The following is a 24,955-nucleotide window of genomic DNA, read 5'->3' as shown; positions in this document are numbered from 1 at the left end:
CTTTTAGTAGTACAAAACAGATCCAAGGTGTTTGTTACCCAGCTGTGAATTGGTAGGATACCTGTAGTGGTGTTTTATCTGAGGAACTGCATCCCATAAAGGTGATTTTTGTCCCTATTATGTTTTGAGAATTGAAAAAGTGGTTTGAATTATCTGCTCAAGACACACAGCTCTCAGCCTGGAAATAAGCAATGTTTCTCTTGACACCTAGATCATCTTTATGTCCATGAAACTGCACTGCCTTTGGGGCATGAACTTGCTCTTTAGATGTGAATGTGGCTGCCAGTCTGTGGGCATAGAATGGTAGAGTGGTAGGGGTTGGAAGGGACCTTTAGAGATCATCAAATCCAGCCATAACTTTCACTTTATTAGTGTCCCCACATTTAATTCCCAGGTCACCTGCATAACCTGCAACTACAAATCCAACACCGTTGAGCCCTTTTGGGATCTTTCCTTGGAATTCCCTGAACGCTATCACTCCATTGAGAAGGGGATCATCCCTGTCACCCAGACAGAGTGCATGCTGACAGAGATGTTGGCCAAGTTCACCGAGACCGAGGCTCTGGAGGGGAGGATTTACGCGTGTGACCAGTGCAACAGTAAGTCAGCAGCTGCTGCTGTCTCTGCCACTAGAAGCACTGTCTGTTTTTTCCAAGTGAGAGCTTTCTGATGTGTGTTTTGTGGGTCTGAAAACCTGCATTGGGCCTATATGTATAGGAAAACTGTCATGTTTCATTCTGCAGTGTTGTTCTGTTTCCTCCTGTTGATAGCTTCTGCTCCTTTGGGTGCCAGTTTGGATCTGATAGGTCCTTTTTCTCTCCTCTCCATCATTCAGCAGCACAATTTCCTGAGGGTTTAATACAACCCTGTCCAAAACTGCTCTCACCATTTGTTTTCAGGGAGGGGTGACAACTTCAAGACTATTCTAGGTGAGAGGGTGTTGCATTTGGAGACAGAAGAAGGAACCTTATCCCCTATGGTCTGCTGATCTCTGCATGGCAGGAAAGCTTTTATAACAAGTCATCTGTATGCTGCTTGTTCTTGATTGAATCCTTTAACCAGAAATCACAAATGCAGAGTTCTCAAGGTCTGCTGCCAGGTTAGAGTTTCCATCTCTGTAGATATTTTGTCAAGAAGCAATTAACTGACATTATTCTGGGAGCCTTGGGTTAATGCATTACCTGTTAGATGAATGCACGTGTTTTGCTGTGCTCAGCTAGAAGACGACTCCTGCTTTCCTCTAGCAGGTCTGAGTGTAAGGTCATTATATGCCTGAAAATAATTCTAGGCTGGTGTATAATCATGCAGCTCAGATACTCTGATAAGCTGGGCTTGAAATTTCTTTTCATGCAGGTATTTATGGCAAATGTTCATCCCCTTGAGAGGAAAATGCCAATAATTTGACTCACGGTGCAGCTAAGCAGCTGAAGTAGCAAATATTTGTGGAGATCTGTTCTCTTATCAACTTGCAAATCTGTTACCAAACATCTTCACAAAGCATTAGGAAATAATCCGTGACTGGATGTTCTTGAAACAAAGCCAAATATCATTTGAACACATGCTGATTCACGAGCCACATCCACAAAGTGTCGATATGGATGAGCACAGCTTCACCTTAACTCCATTTTCTTTGCTTCTTTGTGACAGCAAAGAATTCTGCAGTTAGTGCAGAATTAAGTGGTTAAAGAAGCATTAACCAGCTGATAAAAATAAGTGTCAGGGAAAGGCAACCAGCCTGTGTCTGAATGCCAAAAACTATTGGGGGCACTGCTTGTCAGACGTGATGGAGGAGGAGCAACCCATCTGTTCTGAGTTGGTGCAGTGAGGTGCAGAAATCTAATTAACAGGTACATTTGTTATTGGGGGCTCTGAAAGCCACCTGTCTTCCTCCTGGTATAGTTGTATGTTCAGTGTCCTGGAAAGAGTAATCACTGGGAAGAGGAATCTTTCTTCCTCTTCTGCAGTTTCGGTTCAGCCGTTGTTTTACGTTCTTGGGCAGTGAGAAACCCTGTGAGAGGTGGAACCTTGCTGGAAGCATTTTCCTCTGACTTGGGATATTCTTGAGCTAGTGAAGCTTGCTACTACAAGCTTTATTCTAGTGGTATAAGAGGATCACAGCAGTAGACAGAACACAACGTCAGATAGTATTATTCCTAAGCTGGGAGTTGACCTGTTGACACTGTTACAGCCCTAAATGTCTTTGGCACTAGATCTCTTAATATCTTTGGTCTATTTCTCAGAGCAAAATGTCATCATGAGCAGCTGGAGGGTCAGATCTGGTTGTGTGCTTGTGAGCATCACTGCAGAGAATAAGTTTTAAGTATTTTTCAGTCTGTGAGTTTTGATCCTAGAGAAGTTCCTGCTCTGTGAAGGAGTTCATAAGAAACTCTTACTTGTGTGTGTGTGAGCTGGAACTGGAAGAGTTCATCACATGCTCCTTTCCCCTTCAGAATATTAACCTGTGTCCTGATATTTCATTACTTTGGGGTTTTTTTTGGTAGGCAAACGACGAAAATCTTCTCCTAAACCCCTTGTTCTGAGTGAAGCTAAAAAGCAGTTAATGATCTACAGACTACCTCAGGTCCTCCGACTGCACCTTAAACGATTCAGGTGAGTGGGGCACACACCACATTGTGTCAGGCGAGTAGCTGGTCCTGTCCTCTTGGAAAGCAGTGAGCAGTGTGAGCCCCTGACCTCTCTGGTTTTCTGGGCAATGCATGGGTATAAGCCTTAACCCCAAGCAGATGTGTGATACCCTCTCAGAGCACTGCTTACAGTGAGTAGCTGCTTTGTAGCGTGTTTTCTGCTCCACACACCAGGTGATGTTTTTGTATTGACACTGATACGTAAAGGGTGGGTGTCAGGAGGATGGAGCCAGGCTGTGCTCAGTGATGGGCAATGACAGGACAAGGAGCAGTGGGCACAAGCTGGAGCAGAAGAGGTTCCAATGAAACACAAGGAAAAGCTTCTTCCCTGTTGAGGTGAGGGAGCCCTGGCAGGGGCTGCCCAGAGGGGCTGTGGAGGCTCCTTCTCTGGAGACATCCCAAACCCAGCTGGGTGAGTTCCTGTGTGCCCTGCTCTAGGTGGTGCTGCTGTGGCAGGGGGGTTGCACTGGGTGAGCTTTGGAGCTCCCTTCCAACCCTTGAGATTCTGTGATTTCCTTGAACTATACTCAGTGTTATGTGTCTGAGTTTGCAGATCACTTGAAGCAGTGACACTGGTGAGCACAGTGAAAGATTTATTGAAGCTGGAAGCTCCTGATAGTTCAACATCAATGTTATGTATTTACCTGTTGGATAAAATGTAGCAGGCAATGTACAGAATGTTATGAAAAGTTTCCAACCCAGGTAGCACGGGCAATTGAGGTGTGTGGTGTTTCTTTAACTGAGTGTTTTAAGTGCTGTTTGAATCTCACAGTAGATGTTTGGCTTGCTTTGTGTTTGGCTGTTGCAGTCTCAGCGACATCCCAAACTATAGCAAACGGGCATTGATGACAGAGTCAGCTGCATGCAAAGGATGACTGCAGTGGAAGTTAGAGTGAAAACAGAAGGAAAATAAAAACCCATGATCCTAGTGAGGAAAATTCTTCAGAGTTGTTTAGCTGTGGCTGCTTCTGTGTGCCCCTTCCCCTGTCGAGCAGGATCCCGAGTCTCTGATTCGTGCCCTTGTGTTTGCAGGTGGTCTGAACGTAATCACCGTGAGAAGATTGGGGTCCATGTCCTCTTTGACCAGGTATTAAACATGGAACCTTACTGCTGCAGGGACTCTCTCTCCTCTCTTGACAAAGAGACCTTTGTCTATGACCTCTCCGCTGTGGTGATGCATCACGGGAAAGGGTTTGGCTCAGGACACTACACAGCATATTGCTACAACACAGAGGGAGGTGCGTGTGCCTTGTTATGGGGGAAACAAATGCAAGAAGCTCATGGTTTATTCCACAGATGTAGTGCACTGTGAAGCTTTATCATCAAAGTTGGTTGGAATCCAGTTTCCTAACATTGGGTACTTTGTTTCCCAGTATGTATCACTAGTTGCATGGTTTTTGGGGTGGATTGTTGGGGTTGGGGTTTTTTTACCCAAAGCCACAGGTTGCTGCTCTTTGTTGAGCAGCCCTTTGGGATGCATTTGATTGCTTGCTGTTAACCAGTGTGAATGCTTCATTTTCTCTTGAGATGTAACTCAAGGGAGCTGCTCCAGCTGGGTGTCTTTTCTCACTGTCCTTGGGATGATGAGATAAACAGAAAGTGTTTTGAAACTGGACAGGAACTATTCATGAAAAACATCCACAGGGGTTTGTGTCCCTTTCTGCAGCTGAATTAGTATTGACTTTGCCTTCTGGCTTGTGGAGAAAGAGGTACAAATTGGCTCCCTCCAGGGAATTTTTCTGTCCCTAGTTGAGTTTTTTTGGGTTACAATATACAGTTGGTTAAACCATGATTTGGTACCTCTGAACTCTGTTTACTGCAAAATGTTTTCCTGATGAGAAACTCCTTTCCAAAGCATCTGTAGGGGAAAAGCTAGAGATGCCTTTGCTCCTGCATAGCCCTTTTTCTCTGTGGATGTTTCCTATGAACAGTTCCTAAAAGCCTTCAGAAGGAATTACACCCCTCTTACTAATGTCTTCTTTCTCACTTTGATTCCTAGGTTTTTGGGTCCACTGCAATGACTCCAAACTGAATGTATGTAGTGTGGAGGAGGTGTGCAAAACCCAGGCCTACATTCTTTTTTACACTCAAAGAACAGTGCAGGACAAAGCAAGAATCTCAGAAAAACAACTCCAAGCTCAGGTGCCATCCAAAAATAGTGATAAGGACAGAAGATTGACATTCCCATGATGGGGAGCTCTGCAACTCCAGCAACAGTCTCAGTTCATTTTAACAACCATTGGCGTTCACGTCTTTCCTCTTTGTAGGAACAAAAGCCCACTGCAGGAAGGGGATCAGACCGTGATGTTTACCACCCAGGGTCTGGAAAGGTAATTCTGACACATCAGGTGATAGTCAGGATCGTGGTTTTAAAGCATCTTGTTGTTAAATGATGCTGGCAGAAGGAAATGAGGAAGTTTGATGCTGTATGTCCTTCACCTCGTACCGAAAAGGAATCGCGTGAGGCGTGTAACAAATGAGCACAACCTGGAAACAGAAGCATTCAACTGGCTTCAAAACACCTTCAGTAGCTAAGAATGCTGATAAAAGTCCAGAAGGAACAGGTATGGTACCCCTCCCTTTAATTGCAATTCGGATTTCCAGGGCTTGAATCAGTCACCCAGGTGTTTCATTGAACCGTTGTTGGGTTTGTGGAGTTGACTGCCTTGAAGAGCAATTCTCGATGGAGATATGGTCAATGTTCTTCTACCAGAGAAAAGACTCCCCCAGGCCTCAGCTGTCTCTGTGATACCAATTTCTTTGCCATCAGTTGAGGGCAAACCCATGGCTGGCAAGCTTTGTCACCAGCTTCTTTTTCCTCAGTGTTTCTGGGGCCATGTGCACACTCAATGGTTTATTCTCTGGGCTGAACTGAATTGGCAGCTAAATTCACTAGGAATGTGATTTTTTAAAACAGTTCTGCTCTGGAGATAGCATGCTTAAAAACAAACTCCCCTCTAATAGAACAGGAATGTACCTGTGTCCTATCTGTTTACAGTGGCAGCAAAAACAAAGCCTGTACTGCAGGCTTCTGCTGGCGTGGCTTTGTCACCAGGGTGATGGAGAAGCCTGAGCCCTGGCTTGCACAGCTCTGACAGCAGAAGCAGGTAGCGTGGAGGCATCTTACACTGGCAAACTAGCACTTTGTACAAGTGTGGCTTGTTTTCCTCAGGGGAACAGAGTGGTGGGAATCCCACAGTGCTGGGAGACAGAGCTAGCTTCTGTTACTGCTGCTGCAATGGAGACACTCACCAACTGCAGTTGTCACCCCAGGCTCAGACTAAGCTCAGGCAGTGAGGCTGCACACGTATAGTGTGCAGAATTCAGCCTGTGAAGTCTTTTCTTTCTTGCTGGGACATAAAGGGAAGGAATGTAGTTAATCCTCAAATTCCATGTTGAGTTTGCAAGGCTACAGAAATGTCTGTATCTGCAGTCATCTTGATTTTTTACAATCCTCTGAGAAACACAAGGCCTTAGTTGATTGTTTAGAGTCGCTTCTCAGACTACAGTTGCACCTCAGGTGATTTTCTAGTTCGGGGGTTTGCTGTTCACACTTCATGTTTGAATCACATCCAAACAGGTAACAGCAAAGAGACATGATGGCTTTCAATCTGGATGGTTTGTTGGGCTTTTTAAAGTGGTTACAAGTGAAGCAATCTAACACATGAGGTTCTTAAAAACAAAAGAAAGGGGTTCAGTTTTCAGGCAGGGAAGATCTGGAATTGTGTTTCTCTTCCTCTCTCTTCTCCTTTTATTCTTGCCAACATTTGCCCCTCAGACAGGCATTGACAACCCTACGGTGGGGCTGGAGGGGATGAAGATCTAAGTCTCCCAAATACCATTCCCCTCTTTCTGCTGCCACTGCTGTGACTTTTAATCCCCTGTCCTATGGGCAAATGGGTCTTTCTTATTTTGGCTGCTCTTGATGGCTTCAGCCACGCAGAGACGAGCACAGCAAGCAAGAAACGTTCAGTGTGTCAGAGCAGTGTCACGCTGGGTCTCCTCTCTCTTGAACTTTCCTGTTTCCTGTATCACTGAGCAACATGCTGCTCTCTGAGCCTGTAACAACTGTCTTTTTGACAGTTTTCAGTTTGAGACCATGTGCTCTGAAGTTTTTTGGAGATGAGACAGTTTGAAACAGGCCTATGGGAGCTGATGACAAAGCTGTTGTTTTGCTTCTCCAAAGGTAGCAGGGTCTGGAAGGATTTCCTATGAATGTCTTGCATATCTTTCAGTTGACTAGGTAGGAGATATTTTTTTGGGTGCTACCAGTAAATAAAGTTAGTAAAAATGCAACAGGCCAAATTGAAATCTGGTAGAAGGAAATGTGAGTGCTGATTGCAGGGGAAGCTGAAAGATTCCAAATCAAGTCCTTGTGATGATCAGATACAGGATGGATTCTTTTTTTAGAGCAAAACAAATGCTCTGTGAAGGCTGAAAATGAAAGGAAAAATAGTGCTTAGCATTGCCTCTTTGGTCTGAGAGGTGGAAGGGAAAGCCAGAGGTTTCCCATGTGTCTGTCCTTCCAGGCCCACCCTCCCCTTTGAAAGAGAAGGTTCTGCAGGGGGGTGGACCAGACGATCTCTAAAGGTCCCTTCCAACCCCAACCATCCTATGATTCTGTGGTTCTGTTCTTCTAAAAGACAGACATGGTGTCCTGTGACAACCAAATGGTTCATCCACCTGCTGAAGCCTTTAGCCTTGTTGCCCTCAGGGGAGGACAGGCAGGTGGTGCAGTGACGAGTCGAGGCTCCCAACGCTCATCTTTTGACTGAGCGGCTTTTTCTGCATTAATCTTTGAATTCAGGTAATAATCTGGTGGTCACATGAATCGAGGGGGTGGCAGAGGGGACGTAGGGAGGGCACCTGAAGCAGTTGCTTGAGCAAAACCTTGCCCAAGCAGATGTTTGTAGCGTTTGCTGGTGGCCTCTCCATGTGCCCTTAGGCTCCTTGTGCTGAGCTGTGGAGACAACTGCAGGCAGAGAGGGAAAATGATTGCCCTGATAGGGAAGGAATGAATTATACTTCAAAGTAAAATAAACTTGCTGTTTCCAACACTGTGAGGTTTGTGTACTATTCAGCTTTGATTTGGAAGCGATAGCGTATAGCATGTTTTATGCTGTTTGGTTTATATTTGTCTACTGCAGGCTTCTTTGTATAAGCACAGCCCAGTGCTCCCTCCGTGCTGGACACTGTTTTATAGTGTCCTGGTTGCCAGATATTCAGATTGGAAGTTACTTCTTCCACGTCGTGGTGAGATGAAAACACAACCTGCAGTTCCAGGGAAGCCCAGTGGAGTGTGGGCTGGAGCAGGGGCAGCCTGTAAAGCAAACTGTGTGTTAGAGTAACTCCGTGTTCAGGCTGTGCTTCTGCACACACAGAGGCAGGTGGTGTCTCTTTGCTCACACACAGAGTCCAGTGGCTGCTGTTGAAGTCACAAGCTGTGTGTCTGCAACATCCAAATCCTTCTTTCGGTACAATTGGGAGCAAACTGGTGTCTCTGTGTCGTGGGATTCCTCTGCTGGGGTTGCAGCCTTGTGGGAGGGAGTTGGTTGGCTTGAGAGATGCTCAGAGCAAGTGGGAAGTTCTCAGCAGCTGGCAGGTTGTTGTCTGAAGGTGCAGGAGGCCACTGGATGCTGGCAGACTGTCAGGCTCTGGAGTGGGCAGCCTCTGGGACAGAACTGTTCCCAGCATATCCCATTCAAATTGGCATTCCTTCATTTCATGCTTTTAAGAATGAAGAATTGTAATGTAGCCACAGGCAGGTATGATGCAGCATCTGCTGTAGTCGTTGGAAGCCATTCCATTTTAACTAACTTCATCCCACTGGCAACTTAGTTACATCAGTTTGCCTCCATGTCATCCCATCACCTTCTATTCCCAAGTTAACCTATGCATCCCACAAAGACAGTTCCTCTGCAAATCACACTGTTCTTTTTTTCCCCATTGGTTCTGACAGGATCAGCTCTCTGGTCTGGGTTTGAAGTTGTTAATGTGAGGCAGCAACTGGAATAATGCACATGAAATGCTTGAGGTCCGGCTTTTCTGGGTGGCACTACCACTCCCCCTCACTTAGAGACTCCCAGGAGGTTTTCTGAGCATAGGAACGAAACTGGTAATGGTAAAAGCATCAAGTGTGTCCTATGGACTCACTTTCAAGTGGGGTTTTTGCTTTTAGAAGGCAAAGCTTTTAACAGAAATACTGTCCTGGCAGTAATTTAGAGACTCTTACTGGTCTAGGTGGGACCTGCAGGGGTTGGAGTGGGTGATCTCTGCAGGTCCCTCCCAACCCCCAGCATTCTGTGATTGTAACATCCCCAGGGCTGGATATGCTTAATTGCACCCCAATGAGAGAGACTAATGAAACTCCTGCCTGTTGCCAGATTGCCCTGGGATGAGCTGCAGCAAATGCAGTGGCAGTGCAGAAGTGGGTAAGCAAGAGCCAGGGAGATCAGTTTCTCCTGCCAGTATGTCCTCACTGTGGATGAGAAAGGAGATGATACAGCTGATGGCTTCACCTGATTTGATTTGTCATTTTTACTCTTGACAACATACTCTCAATAGAGGTGGCAGGTGCTGAACTTGAGGTTTTTCCCTGTGCTGAAGTGCTGCACCCTGACTTGTGAGACCAGAACTTGGTGGAATCTGGAGTAGAAAAGGTCTCTTCTTCTTTCCATCTCTCTTTACAGCCACTTGCTATGTGAGCATGTCTTTTTGGGAGCGTGGGGCTTCTGAGTGTTTCTCCTGCCCAAGAGAAACCAACCTCATCCCTCCAACATGGGCAGGGTGAAGTGTGAAGTCCTCAGGCCAGCCCTTACTTCTGTCCATAACCACATCCATACCATGGGGGTAATCTGTGCTGTGACATCTGGGTCAGTATGGATCTGTGCTGCCTTGGTGGCTAAAGAATGTACAACAGCACATGACCCCTGGCAGCAGAGAAATGAGGATCAGCACCCATGAGGCTCCTTGTTTTTGCACAGCAAGTGCAGCATTTGTGCTGTGGGACTCCACACCACTGCTTTAGGAATGGCATTTTCATAGCAAGTGTCATCTTCCCCCTCCTTACATTTATTAGATGATGTTACTAAGCCTGTCCTACTGCTACAAGCTGAACCACGTATTTCCATGTGAAAACCAAGTTTCCACCTGGTTTATCAGATGTGTGAACTCCAGGAACTTTGTGCTGGCAGCCTGGAGCCCAGATACAAGAGAATTAGCTCCTCTTTCCCCCCCCCCACCCTTAACTTCAGCTTTGGTTAAGCAGCCACAAACTCCTTAAGCCACAGCCACATGTTTACATCTAAGGAGCAGTTTACAGGAAAGGAACAAGTGGATAAGTTTGTTTCCAGTACAACTTTGTTTTTACAGGGCTGCTTCTCCATTAAAAATAAGATTTAACCACAGCTTCTCTGAGAGGAATGCTGGCAGGGTGAGGTGTGAGGGGCTTGGGCAGGATGCTGCCAGGGAGACCCTGTTTGTGCTAATGCCCTGGAAGCTTCACTCCTGACTCGGGGAAGGGCAGAATTAAAGCTAATCCTCAGCACTTGAAAGAAGTTAATCCAGCTCTAGGTTAAGGTTAAAGGTGCTGTGGGCAGAGGCTGGAGAGAAGAGGAGCAGTTTTCCCTCAGTGGGAAATGCCCTGGCAGCCTGTGAGACCAGGAGGAAAAGGTTGTGCTGCTTTGGTGGGGGAGGAGCCAGGCTAGAGATTGGGTGGGTTTCCTGACTTTTCAGTGACTTCTGGGGAGTTTAAGTCAGAGCAGCCTCTACCATGTGCTTGAAGTTGCTGGTGCTGATGCCACTAATGACTTAAGCTGCTGTAGGTCGTGCTGTGCTGGTGAACCAAGCTGCCTTTGCCTCAAGGACACTCCCAGGCAGCAGGGAGTGACAGGAGAATCCAATTAATTAGTGAATGTTTCTGGCAGTTTGTCCTGCTGCACACACTGCTCCTCATCATGGGTTCAGTCCAGGTTTATTCAGACAACATCCAGCAAGTCACCTACAGCAGCCTTATGAACTTCACTGCCTGAACTGCCCCGTGCCTGAACCCAGGCCTCAGGAGATCAGCCTGTTCTAAATCAAAACTGGGATTAACTATAAAATGATTTGAACGTTCTAATTAATCCCCTTTTCCTGCAGAAACTGTTTCTGCAGGCTTTGGATTATCCCTCCTTCAGAAGAACCTCCTTTCCTTGCAGGATGGTAATGCACCCACTCTGAAAACAATCTGTGTTGGTAGTGGGAAGTTTGTCTGGGGTGGGGGGCAGGTAAGGGGCAGTTCTTAGTCACAAAAGGTGATGGCAGTGCTACTTCACAAGAATGTTTTAAACTCCAAACCCACGAGTAACCGTCCAAAGAGTCTGAAGCCATGTTGCAGTCCCACTGCTGGAACACTCAGGGGCTGGGAAGTTATCCTGCTCTACAAGTAGCATCTTTTGAGGAGCTGTCATGTAAAGCACCAGAGTAAATCCCAGCTGCAGCTCTTGGTTGAGGCTGTGTCTGTCCCAGCAGCTGGTACCAGCGAGTTGCAGCCTCAGCCCAGCGGCACCACAACACTATGCAACACCCAACAGCAGCTTCTTCCCCACACACAGCCCTCCTTCCTTCACAGGACATGTCTCAGCTTTATCTCGCCCCCACATTACCAAGGAGACCTTCTGGAAGTGGTGGAGTTTACCCAGGGCTTGTCATGGTTCTGTTTTTTTCCCCTTTGAGTTAGTAGCTGATGGGGCCCTGTTTCCAACCCAGGGCTGGACTCGTTCCTTTGTCTTTTTGGGTGTGAAATATAAATCATGTTTTTATGATTTTTTGGTAAATCTTTACTCTTTTTACACCTTGTTTTTTGTAAGCTGAAGTTTCTTATTAAAAAGAAAAAAAACCACAAAAGAAACTGCAGTGCCTTATGTCATTATTCTACAACCACACTTTAATAAAACAGCTGGCTGGGGGTACAGAAGGAAATTCCACACACAATGGCTTCACAGCCTTGAGAAAACGATTCCCATTGTGCCTGGGGGAACTGATAGAAGATAAATTCTTCCTCTTGCATTTAAAAGCTTCCCCCCTACACCTTGTCACAGCTTCAGGCCTGACAGCTTTGAAGGAGGAGACCAGACTCTGCTTCCACCATCAGCTCCATGTGTCTCTTCTGGTCCTGGGGGAGGGAAAGGGCTCCTCCCTCTCCACTCAACTTCCTTCCTAGGTCAGGGATGAAGCAGAGTTAGAGAAGCCTGATTTGTGTCCAGTTGACCAGTGGCTGACAATTTATCTAAAGTTTATTTGACAGAGGCCAGTGCAGGGCTGCCAAGATGCCGAGGGGACAGGAACATCTGTGTTGTGGGATCTGGGGCAGTGTCCAGTGCCAGGACAAGGGCTGATGGGCATCAGTTGGAACACAAACAGTTCCACTGGAACACAAGGAGCAAGTCCTTCGGTGCTGAGGTGAGGGAGCCCTGGCCCAGGCTGCCCAGGGAGGGTGTGGAGGCTCCTTCTCAGGAGGTTTCCAACCCCACCTGGACACGTTCCTGTGCCCCCTGAGCCAGGGGAACCTGTTTTAGCAGGGGCTGGGCTGGATGAGTTCTGCAGGGCCCTTCCCACCCTCACCGCGCTGGGATTCCATCTGAGCTCTGCAGCTCCCGGGAGGAACGGGACGGCTGCCAGGGCTCAGCCCCACTGGTACCCCCGTATCTTTTGCCCGTCCCTTCCCGGGGGGGCCCGGTACCGGCGGGGGTTGGGGGGGGGGGTGCGGTCACTTATCCACAGCTCCTCCGCTCCTCGAGCACTCACCGCCGCTACGGGCCGGGCTGCGGGGCCATCAGGTCGATGTCCGTCAGGTTCCGGGCGACCCAGACGCCAGCGGCGAACAGGCCCAAATTCACCAGCAGGTTCCTGCAACACAGACCGGCCGCGCTGCGTCCCGCTGCCGCTCCCGCCTCCCTCCCATCCCATCCCATCCCATCCCCTCCCCTCCCATCGCGCCCGCCGCCGACCTGCGGAAGTCGTTGCGGTCGGTGGCGAAGCGGTAGGCGCTCCGCAGCCAGCCGCGCAGCCCCAGCCCCGCGGCCGCCGCCGCCCCGGGCCCCGCCGCCGCCGCCGCCGCCATGCCGCCGGCACGCGCCGCTCCGGACGTGACGTCACGGCGCGGTGGTGAGGGGCAGCGCGTGCGGCGGGGCCGGAGCGTGGGGGGAGGGGGGGGCCGGGGACGGTCTGCAAAGGGGGGACGGCGCAAAGAGAGGGGCAGCCCCCACTTGCTCCTCGCTGGGGGTCCCGGTGCAGGTCCCCGGTTGTGCACGACTGGTTTTTAGCAGCCCCGGTGCGCCGCAGACAGGGTAACCCCCGCGGGCGCCCCCGCACCGCTGCGCCGGGGTCCCTCAGGCGCAGCCGCTCCCGGCGCCGCCGCCGCTGCCGTGAGGGGAGACGGAGACAAGGTAACGGCGAAACCGCGTGGGGAGCCATGGGGCGGCCCCGGGGACCGTGAGCGACCTCCCGGGCTGGCTCTGCGCTGCCTGGGCACCGGGGGGCGGGTGGAGGGCCTCCGGCCTTCCGTCCCGTCCCGTGCCCCGTCCCGCGCCTCCCCGTCCCCGCTGCGCCGGGTCCCCGCGGCCTCCCCTCGGCTCCTTCCTGCTCGTTCGCTGCGGTTTGCGGCTGTCCGTGGAGCCCCCGGAGCCTTTCCCGCCCCCCCTCAGCCCGTGCCCATCGGAGGCGGCTCCCCGGCGCTGGCACCGGCAGGCATTGCACGTGTGCTCGCTGTCGGGGCATACATCTGGGCATCCATCAGCGATTCTCAGTGCCCTGGTACTGATGTCACTGCCATCGCGGCTGCCCCTGCCCCATTTCCGCGCTCTTCGGTGGCAGGTTTTGTATTGCTGTGCCCGCGTGGTTCCACATCAAACAATTGGGGATGGAGGAGTCAGGGTCGCTGTGATGGCTGGTTACCGGCTGGACAGGGTGTGAGCTGGGTCCAGATCTGGGCTGTTTGCTGGGTGAGCTGTGTCCAGATCTGGGGTGTTTGCTGGGTCATCTGGGACCAGTTTTGGGGTGTTTGCTGTATGAGCTGGGTCCAGATCTGGGGTGTTTGCTGGGTCCAGATCTGGGGTGTTTGCTGGGTCCAGATCTGAGATGTTTGCTGGATGAGCTGGGTCCAAATCTGAGGTGTTTGCTGGGTCCAGATCTGGGTGAGCTGGGTCCAGATCTGGGATGTTTGCTGGGTCCAGATCTGGGTGAGCTGGGTCCAGATCTGGGGTGTTTGCTGGGTCCAGATCTGGGGTGTTTGCTGGGTCCAGATCTGGGGTGTTTGCTGGGTCCAGATCTGGGTGAGCTGGGTCCAGATCTGGGGTGTTTGCTGGATGAGCTGGGTCCAAGTCTGAGGTATTTGCTGGATGAGCTGGGTCCAGAGCTGGGGTGTGATAAATGATTTCGTCTCAAACAGGATTCCAGTTCAGGTTTACAGTTTATGAAGTGAACAGAGGCAAGCAGACAGCGCTGGGTGTGCAGGGAGTCTCTGCGCAGCCAAGACGCACCCTGTACAGCTCCTGACTTCTGCTAATACATATTCATAGCTGTGTCTCAGGAAAGGGTTGGCCTTTGCTAATGATGTCCAGGAATGGGCATAGCTTTTTTGGCACATGCCCTCTTCACCTCTTGGGGTCTTTCTTGACTCCCATCTGTTGGTCAGTGGATGAAGTCAGTAGTCTTCCTCGGCTCACCTTTATTGAGTGCAGGCACCCAATAGACTTTTCTTGCTTAGCACCATGCAGTTAGCAACAAAACCAGTGTAAGCTGGCATACCAGAATGCTTGTTAAGTGGCTTTTGCAAGAAGTAGGAACTATGTTAGATGGTTTTTAGGAAAAAAAAACAGGAAGTATATACATAGCATCCTGCTTCTTCTAAGCCTGCACTTCCACAAGCACAAACAGAATGGCCACATTTCAGCCTGGGGCCCTGGCATTGTTTCGTATTGACATGAATCAGGTGAACACACTTCACATGGGGTGTTTGCTGGGTGAGCAGGGACCAGATCTGGGGTGTTTGCTGGGTGAGCAGGGACCAGATCTGGGGTGTTTGCTGGGTGAGTTGGGTCCAGGTCTGAGGTGTTTGCTGGATGAGCAGGGACCAGATCTGGGGTGTTTACTGGGTGAGTTGGGTCCAGATCTGGGGTGTTCACTGTGTCCAAGTCTGAGGTGTTTGCTGGGTGAGCTGGGTCCAGATCTGGGGTGTTTGCTGGGCAAACTTGGTCCAGATCAGTGCACTGAGATGGGGCCTCAACCCTGCACCAGCTCTTGTGTTCTGTGCCTGAAGTGTTGTGCCTGGAAAAAGCAGCTTGTGGGACTGAGAGCTGCTAAAGGAGCCTGTCCCAAGCAGAGGCAGCCACTACAGAGCCCCAAACCCCAGGAGGTTTGCACCTTTTGGCATGTCCTGTGTGTCACCTGATGCCACCAGGGATGGGCAAGTTCTTCTAAGGATCCTTTGTGGAAGGAGAACTGGCCACTGGCTGTGCTGAGAGCTTTGTTGTGCTGAGGGCTGTGGGTTAGTTGGGGGCTTGGCAGTGTGAGGGGAGGGGTTGAATGAACTTAAAGGTCCTTTCTAACCAAAATTATTCCATGATTTTGGGCACTCAGAGTAGTTTATCCTATTCTAGCAATTAGTGTAGCTTTCCTGCTAGTCCTGTTTCCCTGCTCTGCCTGAGCCAGGCTCCGGTGAGTACCAGCTGAGGAGCTGCGGGGCTACAGAGCCTCTCAAGGGGGATGTACCATGACAGTGTCCATCCAGGCTGCAGCCCTGCTGCTGTATTCCTTTCCCAAATCCCAAAGACCTAACTGATCCACCCAGTTAGTGAATTGATTTATAGCTATTGGAGACTATAATTAACTGAGCAGCTGGAAAGCTGTGTGTTATCTGCCTGGTGGGAGCAGCTTTGAGAAGCAGCCAGGTCTGATGGGCCACAGGCTGCCCTGTCCCCACCAACTCCTTTGTTGTGTCTGAAGGATTTTACTCCATCTCAGACTTTGTGTTCTTCTCTTTTATCTCTTCCTCTGCTAACTTTTGGCACTGGTGAGCTCGCTTTGAGCCTCCCTGTTTCTCCCTTATCTCCTCCCTGTGTTCCTGTAAGGTCACAAACTGCTGTGTGGGTGCCAGAGTTTGCATTGCTGGGCAGGCCAGCTTGTTACCAAAGCATTCCCAGCCCTTCATAAAACCTCCCACTGCTGTCAGACCCTGACACAACACAGATGTTCATTAAGCTTTGGGGAAGGTGATAGATCTCATCACTAGGCCCAGGGAGAGATGCCTGTGCCTTGTACTAACACATTCAGTGCTAAAAAGCTCCTGGGAGTGCTGTGCCCTGTGGGACTGCAGGGAGATGGGGAGGAGGGGTCCCTCATGTGCCCTGGGGGTGCAGGGTCCTTCCTTGCACAACCTTTTGTGGCCTGAGGGTACAGGGTGTACCCTCCCTTGCTCAGAGGAGCTGTGGAGGTGGAGCTGGAGCAGGAACAAGGGCTGTGCCCGGAGGCTGATGAGGTGCAGAGTTTTGCAAGTGTTGCATCAGTCTGCTTTAAACCAGAGGAATTTGGCTGGTCTTGGGTTACCAGAGGGGAGTCTGAGAAAAAGTGCTGCCTGGGGTCTGTGCAGCCCTCAGGAAATGAGGCAGGGGGCTGTCAGCCTCATCTGTGCTTCCTCTGATAGTGTTTGTTCTCTCAGCAGCTGAAATCAGTGCATGGAGATGCTCTGCAAACAGGAGTAAAAGCTCCTGGAGGGTATGGCAGTTTGGCTGTCAAGGAAGGGAAATCAAGTGCTTTCAAGGGCTGGGAAGGAGCTGCCTGGGGGAAATTAGCACCTGGCTGCCATCAGGAGTCCTTGCTATTGGTTTGCAGCCAGCAAATGCTGGGTGAAGGGGAAGAGCTGGCAGCCCCCAGGGCTGCAGGAAGCTGCACTGGGATGCAGGACTCTCTGTCAGACCCCTACATCTCAGCTGAAGTCTCTCTTTCCAGGTGAGTGAGCTGTTTTGCAGGGCCACCTGGGACTGATCTGCCAGGTAAAGCCCAAATCTGGGGACAGGAGTGCTATTTTCTCTCTTTCACACTCGGTGCTGCCAGCCTGGGTGAAGGCTGTGAGTGGTAACTGGTGGCTCTGGGAGCCCAGTGCCCCAACTGGGCTGGGGTCAGCTCCTTCTGGGTCAGAGCATCCCCTGCCCATGGGGATGGTGGCTCTTAGAAGAAGCCCTAATCCCAGATCCTCGTGGCCACAAAGGCTGTCCTGGGAGCCCTGGGCAATGGCTTTTTGCATCCACGGGGTTTGAGCCCCTCTCCCTGACAGAGAGCACGAACTGTGTTCATGCCAGGCTGTCCCATGGGAGCAGCAAGGGGCAGGGATGCAGCCTGGCCTGAGGCTCGTGCTGTGGGGCTGCCCCAGGGGCACCAGTGGCACTTTGTCCCTGCTCCAGTGCCAGGGGAGCAGCTTGACCAGGATCCCTTGGGACAATAGTGAGCTGGAGCCAGTGGGTGCTGTGACCTGTGTGGTTGGCAGAGGGTGATTGATTGAAACGTGGCTGTGAGCAAGGAAAGGCTTGGGAAGGCAAGGGGAGCTGCTCTGGGCAGAGTGAGGAAGGTTCCTGGTGCCAGGGGAGCAGCCCTGGTGTTCTGGGACCTGTGTGCCCTCCTGGCATGGGGAGTGGGTCTGCGTGGCCCCCAGCTCACCCATCTCCTGTGGCTGCTGGCTGGTGCTGATGGCACATGGCTCTGGAGGTGACCCAGCACTCAGGGCTCAGCTGGGAGCTGTCACAACCCAACTACACGTTGGAAAAGGCTCTGAGGGCAGGTCTGGGTTAGAACAATACCCAGCTTCATCCCCAGCTGCCCTACTGCTGCCCAGCTGTGTGACATGGGCACGTGCACAATGTCCATCCAGTGTCCATGGGATGGTGTTTGGGAATGTTTGATTAACAGATGGGGTCAGCACAAAGGACACAGACACCAAGTAGGAAGGAAATGGGCTGATTATGTTTAAATCACTAAGTGAAATGATACAGCAAGAATAAAGCCAGAGTAATGCACTGAACCATTGCTGCTTAAGGTTAGCTATAGTGATTAATAAACACATCACCAATTGCCTTAACTGCCATCATCTAGATCCACAGGCACTAGGGAGCTCTGGTTGCAGTGAGGAGAACCTTTGGAGAACCTCTCCCAGCAGCTGGGAGCTGCATCCATAGGTGAGGTCTCCAAAGTCCCTGCAAGAGGATCCAGCTTTTGCTACTGTTGAATGGACAAGTTGAACATAACTTGGCATGCAGAAACATCTGGTTTCACTCTCCTTTGAGATGCCACCCAAAGCCTGGCCAGGGCTCAAGGAGGAACTAAGGGAGTTTATTTGGCTTTGACCACACATTTCCAGACAAGGCCAGACACCTGGTTCCATGGCCTTGAGAGTCAGCGTCTAAACAAGGAGAGGAATACGTTCTCATGACATCTGTCTTCACTAGTGATTGTGTTTGATCTAAGTCACACCTTTTGCTGATGCTCATCCATATGTCACTAACGATCAGAGACAAAGCTGATGTTTAATGTTTGTTTGGGAGGTTCATCTAGAGGTCAGCTTTGGTTCAGGGCCTGCTGCTCAGGCCTCAGTACCTCAACGGGGGACAAAAGTCCCCACTGGGCTCAGGAGGAAGGGATTAAACATTGGAATGACCAGTATCCACCATCCAACTACTTGCAAGTTCTTGCTGTGTAGATCTGACAGTTGGAGTTATTCCAATATTCATGGATAAAAGTATTTATGGGCTTCACAGTAACAAAAGCAATGATGAGACAGGAAACACTCCTGATTGCAATTAAGGTGACCTGCAGTGTCACACAGTTGAGCATCCCTGGCCAGGAAGATCACAGAATGGTAGAGGGTGGGAAGGGCCCTGCAGAGCTGCTCCAGCCCCAGCCCCTGCTAAAGCAGGTTCCCCTGGCTCAGGGGGCACAGGAACGTGTCCAGTGGGGTTGGAAACCTCCTGAGAAGGAGCCTCCACACCCTCCCTGGGCAGCCTGGGCCAGGGCTCCCTCACCTCAGCACCAAAGGACTTTCTCCTTGTATTGAAGTGGAACTGTTTGTGTTCCAACTGATGCCCATCAGCCCTTGTGCTGGCACTGGGCACCACAGAACAAAGTGCCACCCCATCCTCCTGACACCCAGCCTTTAGGTACTTGTCAGTGTTGCTGAGACTCCCCCCTCAGCCTTCTCTTCTCCAGGCTGAACAGCCCCAGGTCCCACAGCCTTTCCTCACAAGGAAGATGCTCCATCCCCTCAGCATCTTGCTGGCCCTGCACTGGCCTCTCTCCAGCAGTTCCCTGTCCCTCTGCAGCTGGGGAGCCCAGAACTGGCCCCAGGACTCCAGATGAGGCCTCAGCAGGGCAGAATATCATTGTGCTGGTGAGATCCTCAGCTGGCTCTGCCCTGAATTCTGCTTTCACAGAGCTGCTTTTGCTATGCAGCTCCCTACAGCTGGGATCCAACAGCCAGCCACAGCCCACAGGCAAACTGCACCTTCAACCCTATTCCTGTCTCTTTAAGTTGACTTCACTCTTCCAGAGCTCAGCCCCTGCTGTGGCTCAGTGCCAGTGGGGGCTCTCAGGGGTGTTTGCTGTCACACACCATACAGGACAGAGTTGCTGAGGGAAGGAAGGGGAGTCACCACAGTGACCCCTCGTGCTGTGAGGCTCTGGGGGTGACCCACGGGGCTCCTGAGCAGCAGCCATCCTCCAGCCAGCAGTGACGTCCTGGGGGCTGTGCCCACCCCTGCCTCTTCCTTTGCAGCTGGGTGCTGACGTCCTGGGGCCATTCTCCTCACTGAGACTTGGGCCAGAACGAGCTTTTTGACAAGATGTTCCCACCATGGGGCTGCAGGAGGGGCTTCCCCAGGAAGGTAGGTGGTCTTGTGAGCTGCCTGCTGCTGTGCAGCTTGGGCTGCCAATGTGATTGGGAGTGGAGGAGCTTGGTAGGGCAGAGATGGAGCAGGGGAGCATCTCCAGGGTAGGGGGGAAGAGTTGGGAATCATCTGGGACCTCAGCTGGGAGGGGAGGGTGGATAGGCTCTGGGCTCTTTGTCTCTGCTAACATCCAGCTGGCACAAGGGTGAAGGTGAGGGTCTCATCCTGCTTCCATCTCACTGTTCCCTCTCCACAGCCTCATCCGTGGCAGCGTGGACCACGAGCAGCTGGCCCTCACAGAGCCCAGGATGATCCCCCCTGGGAGCACCCATGGAGGAGGGGCAGGGCTAGATGGCACCTGGTAAGGAGGCAGGGGTTGAGGTGAGCAGCTGTGCCAGGGGAAATGGGTGCTTTTGGGATTCACCTACACATCTGGGGTGGCCAAAGCCAGGAGCATGAGAGGCAGAGAGAGCTGAGGGCTGTGGCACAGAGGGGGATCTGTGAGCCACCATCCATGCCACTGTTGATTTGCCATTGCAGCCAGGCCCCTGGGACTACAGACCCTTCCCTGGCTCCCATGGAAATGAGGACAGGAGATGGGACCATCCCCTACCACCCCCTTGGGCCAACAGAGAAGACAACCAAGGACATCAGGAGTACTTTGCAGAGGACTGGGAGCCGGTGAGGAGGATGTGAGCTTTGGAGGTGCCATCTGTGTGGCTACTCCATCCTCACTGATGCTGATTTGCCATTGCAGCCTGGTCCCTGGTACTCTGGACCCTTCCCTTCCCCTGATGACTTCCATGGGGATGCTGAAGACAGGAGATGGGCACCCACTGACCATCCCCTGCCACCCCCTCGGGATCACAGGGAAAAAAAACAAAGACCTGAGGACTGGCACCCAGTGAGGGGGATGTGGCCTGGGGGGGTGGCAGTGGTGTGGCAGCATGCCACCATTCTCACTGTTGATTTGCCATTGCAGCCTGGTCCCTGGGACTCCAGACCCTTCCCAGGACCTGTAAACTTCCATGGGAATGAGGATAGGAGGCAGGCACCCAATGAACATCCCCTGCCACCCCCTTGGGATGACAGAGAATGCAACCAAGGACCTGAGGACTGGCACCCGGTGAGGGGTGGCAACAGAGGGCAGGGAGCATGTGAAATGAGGCACTGACAAGGACAATGCATGGGCACAGGTTTCCCTGCATGGTGCTGGGGGCAGTGACAGCTCAGCTTCTCTGCTCTTCATCCCCTGTCCTGCTCCATGTCTGAACCCGCTCCCTTCCCTGCAGGAGCTCCTGCCCGGCGAGGAGCAGCACGCACCCTGGCCCCCCTCCAGCCTGCCAGGGTGGGTGCCCATGCAATGGGTGGGGGACTTGGGGGGTTCATGCAGCTGTGGGGTGGCAAGCAGGGTGGCTGGGGCCAGGCTCTGCATTGGTGCATGGCCACAGGGTGATAGCTGAAGCTGGCCCTGCTCAGGGTGGTGGTGATGGGGCGGGGGGGGGTGGATTGAACCAGAAACCCCTTCCAGCCTAAATCCCCCACCCTGGGGCTGCCTTTGCCCCTGCAGGGAATCTGAGGGCTTCCAGAATGACTGGGACTATCATGGCCCAGGTGGGAGACGCTGCCAACGCCTTCGCCAGAGCTACCGAGAGTTAACGGTCATCAAACGCCTCCCGTGCCCTCCTTGGCCCTTCAAAAGTTTGTGCCAACCCTGTACCGACCCTGAGCTGCTGCCCAGGGCTGTGAGGGCTCCAGGCTGTGCTCAGCAGCATCTCCATGTTGCTCCTCAGCATCTCAGGCAGAGCAAGGAGTCTCTCCCATTGTGTTTCTCGCTCCCCAGGGAAGAAATCGTCCTTCAAGTCGTCTTCTCACTCTGAGATGAGCCAACCAGGGAGCAAAGACCCAAGTCACCCTGATCCTCCTCAGCCACCTACTACCCTCAAAGATGAAGCAGAGAGCAGGGAGCAGGACATTCAGGTTGTGGGTTTTTACACCCCCCTACCCCATCAGTGACCCAGTTTGCACAGTCTGAGCCCTCTGTGCCACGCTGCCGTGTCCCTAACCAGTGTGTTTTCCCCCAGAGCACTCCAGCAGTGAGCAGGGAGGTTCCAGAGGCCCCTGAACCAGCCAGCACTCCTCCAAAGAGCCCAGCTGCTGCTGCCCAGGCTGTGACAGAGGCTGAGGAGGAGGCAGCAGGAGCGACGCTGGTAGGAGAGCACCTCTGTCCTGGGGACAGGCAGGGATGCTCACACCCCTCGAGGGGGCTGGCTCAGGGTCTCTCCAGTAACATCTTCCTTCTCTCTCTCATCCAGCCCTTTGGCTCTTCACCTTGCTGTCTCTTTGCCAGGCATGGACATTTTCCTGACTCTTCTCCAGGGCTGCAAAGCCCAGTGGTTTCCTTTTGGGTGTTTTTAGCACCCTGCCTGTCCCTGGGACACACACGTGTCTTGGCCTTATGTCATTGCATGTTCTCAGGTTGAACCAGGAGCTGGGCAGAAACCTGCAGACAGTGAGAGCCCCTCTGCTTCAGAAATGGAGCCAGCAACGCTGGAGAAGGGCACTGCTGGGACAGGGGAGCACCTTGAGGTATCAGCATCTCATCTTCCCACCTAAAAGCAGTGCCAGGGGGGAGGTGGGAGCTTGCAGTCCCCTTAGAATCATATCATACAATGGTGGGGGTTGGAAGGGACCTTTAGGCATCATCTAGCCCAACCCCCCCTTGCCAAAGCAGGTCCCACCTAGATCATGTCACAACCTGGCAAAGCCCCTTTCTCCCTTTCCCTGGGCAGTGTTGCCCACCCTCACCATCTGTAATGCTTTGTGCAGGTAGAGCCCTGCAGCCCGAGCGTCCCTGAGGCCGCTGCAGCTGGTGGGTCACATCCCCCCAGTCCAGCAGCCCCTCCAGAGCCCTCTGAGGGGGTCTGCACCACAGTCAGTACTGCTGCAGAGGTGGGTGCTGAGCTCTGCCCCTGGGGACAGCAGCATCTGCTGAGTGGAGCTGCAGAAGCTGAGGCAGAAGATGCCCACGATGAGGTGGGTTTTGGGGGGTGTGTTTGTGTCCCTCCCTGGGCCAGAGCCCCCCGAGGCACTGCCACAGGCAGGGGCTGTGCTGGCACCACTGTGTCCCTCACTCCTGTGCTGCTTGTGCCTTCCTTCCCCAGCTGCCTTCTCTCCCTCAGCTCCTCAGTGGCCTTCAGACACCTGAAAATTCACAGGTCCCATCAGGAGCCACCACAGAGCCCGATGCACAGCCCAGCCAAGCTTGTTCTGATACCTGCACCGTGCCAGAGACCTCGCTGGAGAACCAGCACCCTCCTGGGGCTGGTGAGACAGAGCTGGTACGGGCTCAGGGTGCCTCCTCTCCCTCGTGCTCACACCCCCAGACACTCCCTGGGTCCCCACATGGTGCCTTGGGCTCAGGGACACTGCCCCAGCCTGGGAGCAGCGCTGGTGGATCCCTCCAGCCTCCCCGTTTGCAGGATCACAGGCTGGGGCTTGAAGTGCTGCTTTGTCTGGAGGCAGAGCCCGTGGCAACCCCAGTGTTGGCTGCACTGGAGATGCTGATAAACAGGAGACAGATGGGAGAAAGGCCAAAAAAATAACTGGAGGCTTGAAAGTGTGCTGGAGCATGAATGACCCCGGGACTGGAACGTTAATGAAGCAAACGGGAGCATTGCAGAGCAGCTTAAATACTGCCTAATGGGCAAATCTGCTAGCAGGGCCCTTGGCAGCAATGCTCACAGAATCATTCCAGTTGGAAAAGCCCCTGAAGCTGCTGGAGTCCCAGCCCTGCCCTCACCCTGCCCAGCTCAGCACTGACCCCTGGCCCTCAGCACCTCAGCTCCATGGCTTTGGGATCCCTCCAGGGCTGGGCACTCCCCCAGCTCCCTGGGCAGCCTTGGAACAGGGGCTGACACCCCTCTCAGGGAAACAGTTCTGCCTCAGCTCCAACCTCAACCTCCCCTGTGCCAACTGCAGCCCATTGCTGCTGGGGCTGGGGGCAGTTCTTGCACCCATGGTGGCAAAACAGCACCTCGAGTAGCCAAGGTCCCAGCAGGTCTGCTCACAGGGTGACCAGTCCCTGGCTAGTAAATGGTACTGGCAGCCCCAGTTTGGCCCCAGCCTTGCCCAGTCCCTCTCCCCTTCAAAGTGTCTGATCTTTCCTCTCCTTTTCCACCCCCCAGGCTGCAGGTACTGAGCACCAGTTCTGCCCCACACTCCCGCCACCCTCCCTGGCTGACCCTGACCTCCGCTCCGCTGCTGTCCTGGCCAGGAAGGAGGAGATTGAGCTGGTGAGTCCCAGTGGCCCCTGCCTGAGGCCCATGGGGGTTGGGGATCTGTGGCAGGGTGGGAGGGCTCCCCTGAGGCCCTCTGAACTGTGGCTCTGAACTGTGGGGGAAGAAGCAACGCTGGGTGATCTCTGGAGGTTTCCAAACCCACCTGGACACGTTCCTGTGCCCCCTGGTCGAGGGGAACCTGCTTTAGCAGGGGCTTGGGCTGGATGAGCTCTGCAGGACCTTTCCAACCCCCACCACTCTGTGATTCTCTGAGGAGGGACATGAATTGGGCATTTTTGGGGTCATCCTGGTGATGGTGGTTGCAGGAGAAGGTGCTTGTGGGCAAGAAGTGGTTTGCCAAGGCTCAGATGCTTTGGGGTCATGCACCAGCCCCAGGGGAATAAAAATAGCATGGGGAGGGGCAGGGAGGTTTTGGGGTACCCTTTGCTGACCCTGTGCTGCTCCCCTGCAGTCATACCAGCAGTTCAGCCTGACCATTGCAGTGGTGGCCACGATGCTGCTGCAGAAGGAGCCGTCCATGGAGGCAGCGCTGGGGCTGGCGCTCAGGGCCAACCTGCGCCAGGGCCGCATCCACCACCTCCGGGAGCTGGAGGATTTCATCGACAGCTACGACTCAGCCACCCTCAGCCCCTGAGAAGGGGGGGAAAAGGGGGTTGGGCTGAGCAGATGGACCCATCTCTCCTCTCACCACACGAGGCTGGGGTTGGTGGGGGCCGTGCTGGCGTGTCAGGGTGCTTGTGATGATGCTGAGCCCTCAGGTCAAGGTGGGGCAGATGTGTTTCTGCATCCCACCATCTCTCTTGGAGATGGAGGTGGGGGGGTGTTAAGTTTTAGCCCTTCCCAGAGGTGTATGTGCAGCCAAAGCTGGTTTTACTGGAAGGTGGGGGGAGGGAGAGTGGCTGCAGGGAGATCCCCTCCACCCTGGCTCCTCGCTCCCTTCCCTCTGCCCTGGCTCCTCACTCCATTCCTGCTTTGCAGGGATGTGCCTCAAACTCCAGGGATTGTTGCTGGTTTTCAGTCTGAAAAATAAACCATGTGTGATCTTTGCAGCCCTGGCTCTGCTGTCAGTCCAGTCCTGCTCTCCTGGGGACACTGAGGA

General features: G+C 52.7%; 2 protein-coding genes across 15 annotated transcripts in view; both read left to right on the top strand.

Annotated features, from left to right (window-relative positions):
- The window catches only part of USP49 (ubiquitin specific peptidase 49), a 37,296-nt gene extending 25,806 nt beyond the window's left edge, over nt 1-11,490 (top strand). For 2 of the 3 annotated variants that reach the window (XM_062013285.1, XM_062013286.1), the window contains exons 4-7: nt 395-599; nt 2,502-2,610; nt 3,678-3,883; nt 4,645-11,490. In XM_062013285.1, the coding sequence (XP_061869269.1) occupies nt 395-599; nt 2,502-2,610; nt 3,678-3,883; nt 4,645-4,835 (711 nt within the window). In that variant the 3' untranslated portion in view covers nt 4,836-11,490. The remainder of the gene's footprint in view (nt 1-394; nt 600-2,501; nt 2,611-3,677; nt 3,884-4,644) is intronic. The other variant, XM_062013287.1, reaches the window with a different exon arrangement.
- Nucleotides 11,491-12,754: 1,264 nt separating this feature from the next.
- Nucleotides 12,755-24,905, top strand: LOC133627541 (WAS/WASL-interacting protein family member 1-like). Of its 12 annotated transcripts, none has more exons than XM_062013595.1 (15): nt 12,775-12,791; nt 16,632-16,675; nt 19,444-19,552; nt 19,812-19,916; nt 20,096-20,236; nt 20,313-20,681; nt 20,848-20,903; nt 21,126-21,256; nt 21,399-21,538; nt 21,640-21,765; nt 22,034-22,144; nt 22,385-22,591; nt 22,720-22,896; nt 23,743-23,850; nt 24,308-24,905. In XM_062013595.1, the coding sequence occupies exons 3-15, from the start codon at nt 19,511-19,513 to the stop codon at nt 24,488-24,490; spliced, it is 1,896 nt and encodes a 631-aa protein (XP_061869579.1). In that variant the 5' UTR covers nt 12,775-12,791; nt 16,632-16,675; nt 19,444-19,510; the 3' UTR covers nt 24,491-24,905. The 12 variants fall into 12 exon arrangements, with proteins under 12 accessions (XP_061869580.1, XP_061869579.1, XP_061869578.1 ...); XM_062013594.1 differs by lacking the exon at nt 12,775-12,791 and adding an exon at nt 12,865-13,072; XM_062013596.1 differs by lacking the exon at nt 16,632-16,675 and having other exon boundaries at nt 12,755-12,791.
- Nucleotides 24,906-24,955: the final 50 nt, after the last annotated feature.

Source organism: Colius striatus, chromosome 22 (genome assembly GCF_028858725.1).
Source record: "Colius striatus isolate bColStr4 chromosome 22, bColStr4.1.hap1, whole genome shotgun sequence".
Classification (NCBI taxonomy): Eukaryota; Metazoa; Chordata; class Aves; order Coliiformes; family Coliidae; genus Colius; species Colius striatus.
This window is presented reverse-complemented; position numbering and strand designations above follow the sequence as displayed.

What these genes read in the sequence shown, in the direction of transcription:
- LOC133627541 (XM_062013596.1), top strand. Translation starts at nt 19,511, where the DNA reads ATGTTCCCACCATGGGGCTGCAGGAGGGGCTTCCCCAGGAAG. An exon ending in GGGAGCAGGACATTCAGGTT is followed by an intron (nt 21,539 to 21,639) that starts GTGGGTTTTTAC and finishes GTTTTCCCCCAG; the next exon opens with AGCACTCCAGCAGTGAGCAG. An exon ending in AGGCAGCAGGAGCGACGCTG is followed by an intron (nt 21,766 to 22,033) that starts GTAGGAGAGCAC and finishes GCATGTTCTCAG; the next exon opens with GTTGAACCAGGAGCTGGGCA.